Source organism: Ranitomeya imitator, chromosome 1 (genome assembly GCF_032444005.1).
Source record: "Ranitomeya imitator isolate aRanImi1 chromosome 1, aRanImi1.pri, whole genome shotgun sequence".
In the NCBI taxonomy this organism is placed as follows: Eukaryota; Metazoa; Chordata; class Amphibia; order Anura; family Dendrobatidae; genus Ranitomeya; species Ranitomeya imitator.
In genome coordinates, this window is record NC_091282.1 from 27,734,582 (window position 1) to 27,749,665 (window position 15,084).

A 15,084-nucleotide genomic window follows, 5' to 3' on the forward strand; every position below is an offset into this window, starting at 1 on the left:
AACTGGCTGCACTATTTGAAAAAAAGGAAATTGTTTTTCAAGGTATGAGCCAGTAACGCACCCTGAGCTGAATCCAACCGGCTATGGCTGCACACAGACTACAGGGCGAGCTGCGCTCACACAGAGACCGTGCAGACAGCCGTAAACGGCGCTGCAAGGCCCCAAAAAAACCCTCTAGGTTATCCTATGTAGTGTTTTTCCACAATTGAGCTGGAGACTGGTGGAAAGACACTAATAGGAATTTTTTTTTTTTCAAATTTTAAACAGGCTGCACTATTTCAAAAAAAGGAAAATTTTTCTCAAGGTATGAGCCAGTAACGAACCCTGAGCTGAATCCAACCGGCTATGGCTGCACACAGACTACAGGGCGAGCTGGGCTCACACGGAGACCGTGCAGACAGCCGTAAACGGCGCTGCAAGGCCAAAAAACCCTCCTCTAGGTTATCCTATATAGTGTTTTTCCACTATTTAGCTGGATACGAGTGGAAAGACACTTATAGGATTTTTTTTTTTTCAAATTTTAAACAGGCTGCACTATTTTAAAAAAAAGGAAAATTTTTCGCAAGGTATGAGCCAGTAACGAACCCTGAGCTGAATCCAACCGGCTATGGCTGCACACAGACTACAGGGCGAGCTGGGCTCACACGGAGACCGTGCAGACAGCCGTAAACGGCGCTGCAAGGCCAAAAAACCCTCCTCTAGGTTATCCTATATAGTGTTTTTCCACTATTTAGCTGGATACGAGTGGAAAGACACTAATAGGAATTTTTTTTTTCAAATTTTAAACAGGCTGCACTATTTGAAAAAAAGGAAAATTTTTCTCAAGGTATGAGCCAGTAACGAACCCTGAGCTGAATCCAACCGGCTATGGCTGCACACAGACTACAGGGCGAGCTGGGCTCACACGGAGACCGTGCAGACAGCCGTAAACGGCGCTGCAAGGCCCAAAAACCCCCCTCTAGGTTATCCTATGTAGTGTTTTTCCACAATAGAGCTGGAGACTGGTGGAAAAACACTAATAGGAAATTTGAGAAAAAATGTGCAGCAGGCTGCACTAAGAGCAAAAAAGAACAACTGTATGAGGCAGTGTGAACCCCCCCTGAGCTGAATACAACCGGGTATATGGCTGCACACAGACTACAGAGTGAGCTGCACACACACACACACACAGAGACCTTGCAGAACGCTGTTAAAACAGCGCTGCAAGGCAAGAGCAAGGTGAACAGTGAAGAACACACAGCGTTTTGCTAAATTAGCCTTTGGAAAGGAAAATAAAGCAATTAGCAAGCTCAACTGGCCCTCAGTTAGAACACAGCGTCCTGTCCCTAACTGAAATCACAGCAGAGTGAGCGCAAAATGGCGGCAGCGCTTTTTTATAGTGCAGAGTGACATCATTTCAGCAGCCAATCCAAGCCTTGCCAGTACTTACATGCCCACCATGCTAAACAGGATGTGCCCACACTTTCATTCATTCCTCATTGGCTGCTGCGTTCAATTTGAATTCTGGGAACTTCCGATTCCGGTATCCGATACGCGGGAAGTATCGGAATTCAGTATCGGAATTCCGATACCGCAAATATCGGCCGATACCCGATACTTGCCCCAGGGCTCCGAAGATGTATGGCAATGATGGTGTATGCCGGTGAATGAGTAAAGGACACAGCGTTGCAGTCTTTACCTGGTTTACTGAAGATGTAACTGGCCTCAGTCCAGCGTACCGGTAACAGGTACATAAGGAGTCTAGGCAGCCTGGAAACAAGTGAAATCCCCTTGGCAAGTCAGGTTGGGAGCCCTCCACTTTGCGCTCGCTATAAGTCCCTTGCTGCCTGAAGTCTCCTAACAAGGTCCTAGTTCTTTCCCCTGTCCTGGGACAGTTACCTGTATGGTAGGCAGCTTGAGCCATTCCTTTTGGGGTCTCTGCACGGTGACTCCAGGCTCCAGAATGCTGCTGTACCACAGGCTTAATTTGGGTAATATACATGTAGTTCTGTGCCCTTCAGTTCTGCTATGGGGCCTGCAGCTCTCCACAGTCTCGGGCTCCCGGTTCCCGGTGTCTGCGTGCAGCGCCCCAGAGTCCTGGTCGTTGCAGTAATGTCGCTCTGCCGCTAAGGGGAGTGATGTTATGTCTGATTGCACTAAAGGAGTTCACCTGACCAGGTATCACAGTCACACATTACACTTCACACTCCGGCCACTAGGGGGTGCAAAAGGCACTATGTATTAGGCCACTCCTCACACTGGTAAAACTAGGGGTCGGATAGGAAGTTAGAACAGAACGCAGCCTGGGAGAGTCCAGGGAGGACCTGTCAGGGGTGGGTTCCTGACAGGGGCCTAGCAGAACGAATAGAAAGCAACGGAACCACGCCTGCACTACCTTGCGGCGGTATCCTAAGAAAGGACACGAAGAGAAGGAGATCAAGCACAAAGGAGAGCCAGTAGGAGTCGTGCCTCGAGAACGGCAACTTCCTACTGAGGCGCGTAGCCGGTGACCGGAACACCGAGGAAGTAACTGACTCTAGGCCTTACTTCAAATACCGCAGGACAGTTAATTATAGGTTGGCTGTCTACCATACATCACCTAAGCAGACATAGGGGGCAAGCATGGAGAGGGGTGTCTCTAGGGTCCCAGAATAGCTCCGAGCCTTCCCGTCAAACGGGTGCGTCCTATCCAGATAAACTTGGGGGACGGAGAGAGAGAGAGAAAGAGAAAGAATGAGAACAGAAGTTGTGAGGACTATCCCAAATGCTCAGCAGGGAAGGACTACAACACACAGGCGCTAGTGGTAGGCACTGATTTCCACCTGCAAAGGGAACTCTGGATGTGCCTTCGGACCGGCCGGTCTCAGACAGCCCTGTTGACAGTGCTCTGGATTGAGGATCCCGAAGTCTACAGTAAAAGGTAAAGAGACTGCAACTCTGTGTCCTCATTATTGACTGCACCTCACATCATCGCCACCTACATTACTGGGAAGCCCTGGGGATATACTTCACCTGTGGGAAGGTTTACCATTCCATCACCCCAGTGGACCCCAAGCAGCGTCGGTCGACCTGACTGAACACGACAGGTGGCGTCACAAAACCTTAGCCGACTTTCATCTCCCCTTTTATTGGGTGCCCCTTAGCAGGGTCACGGACCGGGTCCAGCCACCGTAACAGCCCTGGAACTGAGACAGAGAGGACTGGTACCGAGTATTTCGCAGCCCTGCGTCTGGGGGCGCTCCATGCGCACTGGCTCCTTGGAGGCCCACTCACAGCCTCCTTGAGCCCTATTCTCTCCTCTGTGCTCCTTTCCCTTCACTGTCTGCTCCAGACTAAACTGAACTCTCTGGTCTCTCTGGACCAACTGTCTGACTCCTCCTCCAGACCAGGATCTTCATTCAGGGAAGCTGCCCTAAAACCGGGTTTTGAGCTCCCCCTCCCGTACTGGATTCAGAAGGTGTTGTGTTGTGTGTGTGGTTACCTGCCAAAGGGATCTCTCTTGTCTCCAGGCATAGCACTACCTTCTCCGAGAGGAAGGCAGTACTATTGTGGTACCCGGACTTCTGGTGTGCCACACATCTATGTTTCGTCCAGACCCCTCTATTCTCTGCAGACCTCTCTGTCCTCTCCAGACCCCTCTATTCTCTGCAGACTCCACTGACTTCTACAGACCCCTCTGTTTCCTCCAGATTCCTCTGTTCCTTTCCAGACTCCATTATCCTCCTGCAGACTCCATTGTCTTCTCCAGACCCATACGTCCACTCCAGATTCCTCTGTATTCCTCGGTACACTTCTGTCCCCCTCTTGTCCCTTTTTTCCCCTCCAGACCCCTTAGTACCCCTCTAAGCGTCTCTGTCCGCTCCGCTCCAAACAACCCTCAGTCTTTATCTGATCCAGACTCCTCTGGCAACGACTTATTTGCCAAAGGATTTCTTGTACCAGCTTGACAGATGGATGTGACTCCATAACGATATTATCAGGGTCATTGCTCGTAAGGCCAAGTTCACACTATGCAGTCTATTACAATTTTTTAAAAATTATTTATTTATTTAGCTAAAGTCAAGACTACATCCTAACATGAGGAAAACTAGAAATAAAACTTTCTAATTCTTATTTTTGTATCTGCTTCCAGCTATGAATGACAGCCGGCGGCGTGAAGAGACTTTATGGCAATAATCTGCCCTACTGCACATGATGGCTGTCATGTTGCTGTCACTACAATACCTTCTTCTTTAGACACGGATCACAGTCAGACCACGGCCCCGGATCTCCGAGCTGGCAGTTGATTGGACACGACTGTTCATTGCAAGATCGACTCTCGAATTTTGTACATAATCGCTCACAATCGTTTTTATAATAGTGTTCGTCATATTTGATATTCCTGCAGATACAAAATATCAGTCGGGATTCACATTGTTAAAGGACAAGTATCTAACCAGCAATTCCGCCTGCTATGTGAATGTATCGGTGTACACATTTTTATAAGATTTCTTCCAAAAATTGAACCTACCGAGCTCGACTTTGAATTCCATGCTCACATGTTTTAGAGCAAACTGACCATGACGACCAAGAATAATGGTCGCAAAAACAAGAAGACGCCTTCCCAACGATGGAGCTGAAGAGCAGACACGCAAGAAAAATGTTGTAATCCATGGAGGTTTATGCTGAAAGAAAACTAAAAAAAAAAGGAAATGCACTTTACTGCTCATCACCTGCCATGATCCAAGTATTAATAAAAGAATTTAAAAAAGCCAAGTGCCCGCCCCTGAGGAACAGTGAGCAAAGAAAAAAACAAGATACTGTAGAAACATTTCTCAGAATAAATCTTTTGTATAACCCACCATCAAGAGGACCATCAATTGGATACAGACCAAAGAGGTAGCCCACATGGCTGACTATGTGGCCCTTGGAAAGAGTGCGCAGTAAAGGAGCTCCATTTTTAATACCCCATTAATAAAGGAGGGTCCTCATCCCTTAGAATGGGGAGCAGTCATAACGACCACCTCCTGCTTTGAAGGACCCATGTTATAGAAACCCATTGATGTGAGTGGACGCCGCGTAATACTTCACTTCTCCTGTGGTGGCGCCGCAGGGAAATTAAACACTTACTGCCAAGTAGAAGTTGTCAGGAAATCAAGAACCCCAAGAAACAAAGCAGTGAGTGGGAGACATGGGTCAGGAAAATGATTTGGAGGGGAAAGCAAAAAAAAAAAAGCCCTTTCTTTCCTGGATTGCAAAACCCAATACCATAATGGCGGAGTCTATTTGGATATTTGTAATTGGGTGACCTATAACTTTTTCTTTTCTAGGACCGCTCCCCTATATAGTCCCCATGTTATAGAGTAGCTGTATCTGTGTGTAGCAGAGCTGTGCCAGGATGTGGCATCCATATAACACAATGCGTGTTATAAAGTAGCCCCCTGCAGCCCCTCTTCCTGCCTCCAGGGCAATATTTTATATGGATCCCCCCAAAGACAGACTATAAGGACATCGGTAGACCTTACCGGGCTGCCAACTTCTCTGTGTGTAGAAAACTCACCTCAACTAAAAGTCCAGGGTCTGTGTTTACACTGGTTAATTTTACACCATTCGTCCCTCCCTCATAAACTGCAGAGCCATCCCCCCCGTCACTGTTTGTTAAACCCCTTTTGGGGGATTTCTTTTAGCCCTGGACACTGTCATAACTTCTGTTATTTTGACGTAGTAGTAGTAGTTTTACAACTTACTTTTGGAAGCACAGAAGATTGTAATCTATAAATTGTTAAAATTGTTACATTTATTGTAGTGCAAGACAACTTGTCCTTTGCCATAAACATGTACTTTTTTTACCTGGTGTAAATGCCGCTGTTCTCCTGAATCCAGCAATGTTTTTCTTTTTTTCCTGCGCCTTTCCTGTCCTGAGATATGGCCTCCTCTTTCCTGTATATAAATTTAGTCTTATTAGTCAAATGGGAGTTGTCCTCACCTCTATTCAGTGGGCGTGTTCCTTAGGACCAGGCCCAGTTGGCTAAAACTAAAGAAGAAGCCATATCTCAGGAACGGAGAGGCGCAGGAAAAAAAGAAAAACATCGCCGGATTCTGGAGAAGAGCGGCATTTACACAACATAAAAATACCTACAATACTGTACAAAGCCAGTGTCGAAAAATAAGTAATAATGCTTTCAGCATATTCATCCAGATCTGACTATGGCTATAGATGGTGAATCCATTGCTGGTATATTGGTGAATTTCACAGGGAGCGATGACTTAATTTAATTCTGGAGGAAAGTTGTGGGATTTTAGCAGATTATTATCCTCTTTCTCCCTAATTCCAGCACAGGAGCTGACATTATTTTGCCAGACAATGCAGGTCATACTGTAGGGTGGGAAAAAACAACAGTGCCAGGAGGCAGCCAAAAATTGGCCTCAAATAACCATTGAGTCATGTAGATTTCGGTTGCATTTTATTTTTATTTTTTCACCATAAATATTACCCCTTTTCCATTTCCAATGTGGCACCACGGGGCGCATCTTACCCCTCTCCCAGTCTAGTGTTCATGAAAATTAAAAGTTCTGTTAAATTTAAGGCTTCATTTAGGAAAACATTTCCAGTCCTGATGATTTTGCCTCTGCAGCTTCTCTGCTGTTTTGCTGACCAGATTAAATAGGAAGGACATAAATGTAACTTTCCTTATCTTCACTGTTTACTTGACCCGTCCAAAATATTCTCAGGGCTGAACCCCCGTCTAATGACCAATCAACAGGATTTCAACACAGTTCCCATAAATGTGTAGACACATTGGAAATAGTCCAAAATATCACTTCTGGGATTTCCTCATATCGGGGCTGAATGTCTGTTATATGGAGCCCACCCCGGACAGATTGTGGACCCTGCGCTGGACTCAGAGTGGATCCTAATGAGAAGAGCAGAAAATACAAGAAAACAAACAAACAAATAAATCTTATTAGCACTCATTAGCAGTTAAGAATAGGCATAAGATACACAAAAGAAAATGCACAGAAGACAGGGGGCGCTACACTATATTCAGTACTACAACTTTTTGGACTATGGGGAGAAGCATGAGGCTGAGAGAAAGAACCAAGGAGCAGGGACAGAGTTACCTCTAGGCACAGAGTGTTGTCGCAGGTCTCAACCTACTCTTTGATGAGTCCACCGTAGAGATGACGTTCACGGCACCGGAGAGATAAGACACAACACACCAAGGCTGTATCTGAAGTATCTCTAGTTTTATTAAGCTTACACACACTTTTTATGCATTCTTGTGTTGGAGGCGGATTCTCCATATTATGGGCTAAGCGTCGGAGTGTATTACTCCCTTGCCTCCTAATAGTTTCGCAAACCTATTTTTACACAGTACATTATTTGTTATTTTACCAAGGACATTCCCTGCTACAATTTGCAATAACAGCTAAAATGAAGAATAGTGAATAACAACGTGTTTATCTGACCTATAATAACACTTACACAAAATGGAGGCAAGCAGTATAAAATGGATCCTGCTATAACACAGAGGGAGGAAAGAAATCTGCTGAACGGACAGTTTACATAGAAATACAAGAAGGAACAATGTTTTCTCACTGGTAAAACATATTAATATAATATTAATTAGATGCTGCAGGAATTAGAGGAGCAAACAGTAGGAGAGACCACAAAGGAGGGTACCCAGGAGGGACAAGGTGACGGCTGAGAAGAAGAAGAAGAAGAAGAACACCCAGGAGGGACAAGGTGATGGCTGAAAAAAAAACAGAACACCCAGGAGGGACACAGTGACAACCAAAAATAAGGAGAATACCCAGGAGGGATAAGGTGATGGCTGAAAAGAAGGAGAATACCCAGGAACGACAAGGTGCCGGCTGCAGAGGAAAGAGAATACCCAGAAGGGACAAGGTGATGGCTGAAAACAAGGAGAACACCCAGGAGGGACAAGGTGAAGGATGAAAAGAAGAACACCCAGGAGGGACAAGGTGACAGCTGAAAAGAAGGAGAACACCCAGGAGAGACAAACTGACAGCTGAGAAGAAGAACACCCATGAGGGACAACATGACAGCTGAAACAAAGGAGAATACCCAGGAGGGACAAGGTGACAGCTGAGAAGAAGAAGAACACCAAGTAGGGACAAGGTGACAGCTGAAAAAAAGGAGAATACCCAGAAGGGACAAGGAGAAAGCTGCAGAGGAAAAAGGACACCCATGAGGGACAAAGTGATGGCTGAAAATAAGAATACCCAGGACGATCAAGGTGATGGTTGAAAAGAAGAAGAACACCCAGGAGGGACAAGGTGACAGCTGAAAAAAAGGAGAACACCCAGGAGGGACAAGGTGACAGCTGAGAAAAGGAGAATACCCAGGAGGGACAAGGCATCAGCTGCAGAGGAAAGAGGACACCTGGAGGGACAAGGTGCCTGCTGCAGAGGAAAGGGGACACCCCCTTCACAAGGTGAAGGCTGAAAAGAATAATACCCAGGAGGAGCAAGGTGACTGTTGAAAATTATGAGAACACCAAGGATGGACAAGGTGACAGCTGAAAAAATGAGAATACCCAGGGGGGACAAGGAGAAAGCTGTAGTGGAAAGAGGACACCCAGGAGGGACAAGGTGCCGACGCAGAGGAAAGAGGACACCCAGAAAGGACAAGGTGACAACTGAAAATAAGAATACCCAGGACGATCAAGGTGATGGTTGAAAAGAAGGAGAACACCCAGGAGGGACAAGGTGACAGCTGAAAAAAGGAGAATGCCCAGGAGGGACAAGGAGAAAGCTGCAGTAGAAAGTGGACACCCAGGAGGGACAAGGTGCCAACACAGAGGAAAGAGGACACTCAGGAAGGATAAAGTAACGGCTGAAAATAAGAATACCCAGGATGATCAAGGTGATGGTTGAAAAGAAGGAGAACACCCAGGAGGGACAAGGTGAAATCTGAAAAAGGAGAATACCCAGGAGGGAAAAGGTGACAGCTGCAGAGGAAAGAGGACACCCGGAGGGACAAGGTGCTGGCTGCAGAGGAAGGGAGACACCTAGAAGTGACAATGTGAATCCTGAAAAGAAGAATACCCAGTAGGAGCAAGGTGATGGTTGAAAATAATGAGAACACCAAGGATGGACAAGGTGATAGCTGAAAAAAAGGAGAATACCCAGGAGGGACAAGGAGAAAGCTGTAGAGGAAAGAGGACACCCAGGAGGGACAAGGAGATGGCTGAAAATAAGAATACCCAGGACAATCAAGGCGATGGTTGACAAGAAGGAGAACACCCAGGAGGGACAAGGTGATAGCTGAAAAAAGGAGAACACCCAGGAGGGACAAGGTGACAGCTGCAGAGGAAAGGGGACACCCAGGAGGGACAAGGTGAAGGCTGAAAAGAAGAATACCCAGAAGGAGCAAGGTGACGGTTGAAAATAATGAGAACCCCAAGGATGGACAAGGTGACAGCTGAAAAAAAGAATACCCAGGAGGGACAAGGAGAAAGCAGCAGAGGAAAGAGGACACCCAGGAGGGACAAGGTGCCGACGCAGAGGAAAGAGGACACCCAGGAAGGTCAAGGTGACGGCTGAAAATAAGAATAACCAGGACGATCAAGGTTGAAAAGAAGGAGAACACCCAGGAGGGACAAGGTGACATCTGAAAAATAATACCCAGGAGGGACAAGGTGACAGCTGCAGAGAAAAGAGGACACCCAGAGGGACAAACTGCCGGCTGCAGAGGAAGGGAGACACCCAGGAGTGACAATGTGAAGGCTGAAAAGAAGAATACCCAGGAGGAGCAAGGTGTCGTTTGAAAATAATGAGAACACCAAGGAGGGACAAGGCGATGGCTGAGAAGAAGAATAACACCCAGGATGGACAAGATGACCACTGAAAAAAAGGATAATACCCATGAAGGACAAGGTGACAGTTGAAAAGAAGGCGAACACCCAGGAGGGACAAGGTGACAGTTGAGAAGAAGAAGAACACACAGGAGGGACAAGGTGACAGCTGCAGAGGAAAGAGGACATCCGGGAGGGACAACATTCAGCTGCAGAGGAAAAGAACGCCTGGGAGGAACAAGGAAGAAACTGCAAAGAAGGACAATCAGGATGAACAAATGGAAGGTTGAAGAGGAGGACACTGATGCGAGACAAGGGGAGGGCTGCAGTGGAGGAGGATAACCAGAAAAGGACAAGGGGGATGTCTGCAGAGCAGAAGGAAACCCAGGAGGAACAAGTTGAAGTGTGCAGACTGGGATGACCCTCAGGAGGATTAATAGGAAGGTTGAAGAGGAGAAGGAGACACAGGAAGATTAAGAGGAAGACGGCAGAACAGAAGTACACCTGGAAGGAACAAAAAGAAGACCACATAGAGGTTCAGCAAAAAGGTTGCAGAGGAGGTAAGGACAAGGGAAAAAATGGTGATGAGGAGGATACCCAGGATAGACAAGATGAAGGCTGCAGAGAAGCATGAGATTCTAGAGAAACAAGGAAGATTTCAGGGGAGCAAAGATACACAGGAGAAATAAGATAAGACTAAAGGGGAGGATATCCATGGAAGGACCAAGTGAAGATTGTAGGATAGAAAGACACACAGAAGGAGCAGAGGGACGTCTGGGAAAAGGGTTACACTTAGAAATATTGAGGAGGGGGAAGGAGGAATAAGAGAAGACTTCAAAGAAGGAGAACACCAAGGGAGGGACAATTGGGGGATTGCAGAGGAGGAAGACACCCAGAAAATCACCAAGGATAGTCTGCAGAGAAGGAAGACATCCAGAAGGGACAAGTGAATGACTGCAGATGAGTAGGTCAACAAAACAAGAGAAAACTGCAGAAGAGGAGTTCATGGAAGTGAAACAAGGGAAAGATGTAGAGAAAAAGGATATCCAGAAAGGGACAAGGGGTAGTCAGCAGAGGAAAATGACACCCAGGAACATCAAGGAAAGGCTACATAAGAGAAAGACTTCCATGAAAAACAATGGGAAGGTTGTAGAGAAGGAGTCCACCCAGGAGGAACAAGGACAAGACTTCAGAGGGGTAGGACACCCTGGGAGAGGCAAGGAGAAGCCTACAGTGGGGGAGGACACCTAGGAAGGACAAGTGAAGGTTGCAGAGAAGAAAGAAGCTCGAGAGAATCAATAGCAAGGTTGCAGAGAAGACATTGAGAATGGTCAAGGGGAAGGTTGCAGTGGAGGAGGATACCCATGGATGAACAAGGCCTCAGTGGTCAGGTCACTGGTGGTCACAGGGGTCCTATTCCAAGTTCAGGTCATTGATGTGACAGTTTGGAGAACCCCTTTAAATGTTATTGATCATGACTTTCTTTCCCAGTGACATAATTTATAGAAATATTTTGAGCGTCTTTGAAAGGTTGCCAAGAAAAACGTGGCTAATATGAGATTGATAGAAAAGTTCAGGTAGAAGATAAAGCAGAAGGATCTCATCAGTAATTTCTGCACACACCACCGGGTACTGATGTATTCGTTCATTACCCGAGGAGCACCTTTCCACTCCACAGACATTTCTGAAATATGAATTAGAAAAGGTTAACAGCCCATAGGACGCTGAGCCGCTCCGCTCCATCATGCCACAATTGTGGTCCTTGCATGGATTGCTGTGTTATTTTACCGTCTCCTAGCAACTGTATCCTCTGACTATTCAACAGCCGCGCAAGGACGCGACTCTGAACTTCAACACAAATCAGTTTTATGGAACAAAAAGTGATTTCCGTCAAGTATCTCCGCAGAAAAGAAGAACATCCTTAAAGGGCCTCTGTGCTGTGCAATTCTGAAACTGACTGAAATGTAGCCAACTTTATTGCACCAGAGACATTACAGGGATTTATTTTATAACCTGGGACTGGTAGAAGCAGAAATATTTCACTGATGGGAAGGTGTCACCAGAAAATGACATTTAAAGAAAATTTTTGTTATAAATAAATTTTTTTTTAATTTGTGATTTTTTTTTTTTTTTTTTTACATTTTTTAACCCCTTCGCGCCACGCGCCGTACTAGTACTGCACTGCCGGCGGTCTCGCGCTGAGCGCCGCGGTGATCGGGTGCGGGTGTCAGCTGTATATGACAGCTGACACCCCGCAGCAATATCCACGATCGTCGCTATCGCCGATCGCGGGCATTTAACCCCTCTGATGCCGCTGTCAGTAGTGACAGCGGCATAGAGGGGGATCGCGCAGGGACGGGGGCTCCCTGCGCTCTCCCACCGGAGCAACGCAATGAGATCGCGTTGCTCCGGTGACCCGGAAGGAGTCCCCGGATCCAAGATGGCCGCCGGACTCCTTCCGGGTCATGAAGTGACCTGGCTAGCCGGCGCCTGCTGAGAGCAGGCGCTGGAGAGCCAGCTAAGCTGCCTGTCAGATCGTTGATCTGACAGTGTGCTATGCACACTGTCAGATCAACGATCTGATCTAATACAGAGATGTCCCACCCTGGGACAATGTTAGAAAGTAAAAAAAAAAAAAATAGAATGTGTAAAAAAAAATTTAAAAAAATCCCCAAATAAAAAAAAAAAAACATTTCCCAATAAATCCATTTATTTATGTAAAAACAATAAATGTACACATATTTGGTATCGCTGCGTCCGTAACGACCCGCTCTATAAAACTATCCCACTAGTTAACCCCTTCAGTGAACACCGCAAAAAAAAAAAACAAGGCAAAAAACAACGCTTTATTATCATACAGGCGAACAAAAAGTGGAATAACACGCGATCAAAACGACGGATATAAATAACCATGGTACCGCTGAAAATGTCATCTTGTCCCGCAAAAAAAAAGCCGCCATACAGCATCATCAGCAGAAAAATAAAAAAGTTATAGCTCTCAGAATAATGCGATGCAAAAACAATTATTTTTTTATATAAAAGTTTTTATTGTGTAAAAGCGCCAAAACATAAAAAAAATTACATAAATGAGGTATCGCTGTAATCGTACTGACCCGAAGAATAAAACTGCTTTATCCATTTTACCACACGTGGAACGGTATAAACGCCCCCCCTAAAAGAAATTCAGGAATTGCTGGTTTTTGTTCATTCCGCCTCCCAAAAATCGGAATAAAAAGCGATCAAAAAATGTCATCTGCCCGAAAATGTTACCAATAAAAACGTCAACTCGTCCCGCAAAAAACAAGACCTCATATGACTCTGTGGGCCAAAATATGGATAAATTATAGCTCTCAAAATGTGGTGATGCAAAAACTATTTTTTGCAATAAAAAGCGTCTTTTAGTGTGTGACAGCTGCCAATCATAAAAATCCGCCAAAAAAACGCTATAAAAGTATAAAAGTAAATCAAACCCCCCTTCATCACCCCCTTAGTTAGGGAAAAATAATAAAATGTAAAAAAATGTATTTATTTCCATTTTCCCATTAGTGCTAGGGTTAGGGCTAGGGTTAGGGCTAGGGTTAGGGCTAGGGTTAGGGTTAGGGCTAGGGTTAGGGTTGGGGTTAGGGTTTCAGTTATAATTGGGGGTTTCCACTGTTTAGGCACATCAGGGGGCGTCCGATATAATTTCCTGCCAATTCTGCTTTGAAAAAGTAAAACAGTGCTCCTTCCCTTCCGAGTTCTCCTGTGTGCCCAAACAGTGGTTCCCCCCAACATATGGGGTATCAGCGTTCTCAGGACAAGTTGGACAACAACTTTTGGGGTCCAATTTGTCCTGTTACCCTTGGGAAAATAAAAACATAGGGGATAAAATATCATTTTCGTGGAAAAAAAAATATTTTTTATTTTCACGGCTCTGCGTTATAAACTGTAGTGAAACACTTGTTGGTTCAAAGCTCTCACAACACATCTAGATAAGTTCCTTTGGGGGTCTAGTTTCCAATATGGGGTCACTTGTGGGGGGTTTCTACTGTTTAGGTACATCAGGGGCTCTGCAAATGCAACATGACGCCTGCAGACCAATCCATCTAAGTCTGCATTTCAAATGGCGCTCCTTCCCTTCCGAGCTCTGCCGTGCACCCAAACAGTGGTTCCCCCCAACATATGGGGTATCAGCGTTCTCAGGACAAGTTGGACAACAACTTTTGGGGTCCAATTTGTCCTGTTACCCTTGGGAAAATAAAAACATAGGGGATAAAATATCATTTTCGTGGAAAAAAAAATATTTTTTATTTTCACGGCTCTGCGTTATAAACTGTAGTGAAACACTTGTTGGTTCAAAGCTCTCACAACACATCTAGATAAGTTCCTTGGGGGGTCTAGTTTCCAATATGGGGTCACTTGTGGTGGGTTTCTACTGTTTAGGTACATCAGGGGCTCTGCAAATGCAACATGACACCTGCAGTCCATTCCATCTAAGTCTGCATTTCAAACGGTGCTCCTTCCCTTCCGAGCTCTGCCATGCACTCAAACGGTGGTTCCCCCCCACATGTGGGGTATCAGCGTACTCAGGACAAATTGGACAATAACATTTGTGGTCCAATTTCTCCTGTTACCCTTGGGAAAAAAAAAATTGCGGGCTAAAACATCATTTTGTGGAAAGAAAAAATGATTTTTTAATTTTCACAATGCTACATTCTAAACTTTAGTGAAACAATTGGGGGTTAAAAGTGCTCACCACACATCTAGATAAGTTCCTTAGGGGGTCTTCTTTCCAAAATGGGGTCACTTGTGGGGGGTTTCCACTGTTAAGGCACGTCAGGGGCTCTCCAAATGCGACATGGCGTCCGATCTCAATTCCAGCCAATTTTGCATTGAAAAGTCAAATGGCACTCCTTCCCTTCCGAGCTCTGCCATGCGCTCAAACAGTGGTTTATCCCCATATATGAAGTATCGACGTACTCAGGACAAATTGCACAACAACTTTTGGGGTCCAATTTATCCTTTTACCCTTGGGAAAATAAAAAATTTGGGGCAAAAAGATCATTTTTTGTGAAAATTAATAAAAAAATTTTTTTTACGGCTCTACATTATAAACTTCTGTGAAGCACTTGGAGGTTCAAAGTGCTCACCACACATCTAGATTAGTTCCTTAGGGGGTCTACTTTCCAAAATGGTGTCACTTGTGGGGGTTTCCACTGTTTAGGCACATCAGGGGCTCTCCAATCGTGACATGGGCTCCGATCTCAATTCCAGCAAATCTTGCATTGAAAAGTCAAATGGCGCTCCTTCCCTTCCGAGCTCTGCC

The 15,084-nt window shown here is 45.6% G+C and overlaps 1 protein-coding gene across 3 annotated transcripts in view; it reads right to left on the reverse strand.

Annotated features, from left to right (window-relative positions):
* C6 (complement C6) overlaps nucleotides 1-7,203 on the reverse strand; it is a 105,749-nt gene extending 98,546 nt beyond the window's left edge. Inside the window, exons 1-4 of one of the 3 annotated variants that reach the window (XM_069745908.1) lie at nucleotides 7,081-7,203; nucleotides 6,495-6,872; nucleotides 4,490-4,654; nucleotides 4,204-4,360 (exon numbers count right to left, since the gene is read on the reverse strand). In XM_069745908.1, the coding sequence (XP_069602009.1) occupies nucleotides 4,204-4,360; nucleotides 4,490-4,632 (300 nt within the window). In that variant the 5' untranslated portion in view covers nucleotides 4,633-4,654; nucleotides 6,495-6,872; nucleotides 7,081-7,203. Of the gene's footprint in view, nucleotides 1-4,203; nucleotides 4,361-4,489; nucleotides 4,655-5,483; nucleotides 5,517-6,494; nucleotides 6,873-7,080 lie in introns of those variants that run through there. The other 2 variants (XM_069745909.1, XM_069745907.1) reach the window with 2 other exon arrangements.
* Nucleotides 7,204-15,084: the final 7,881 nt, after the last annotated feature.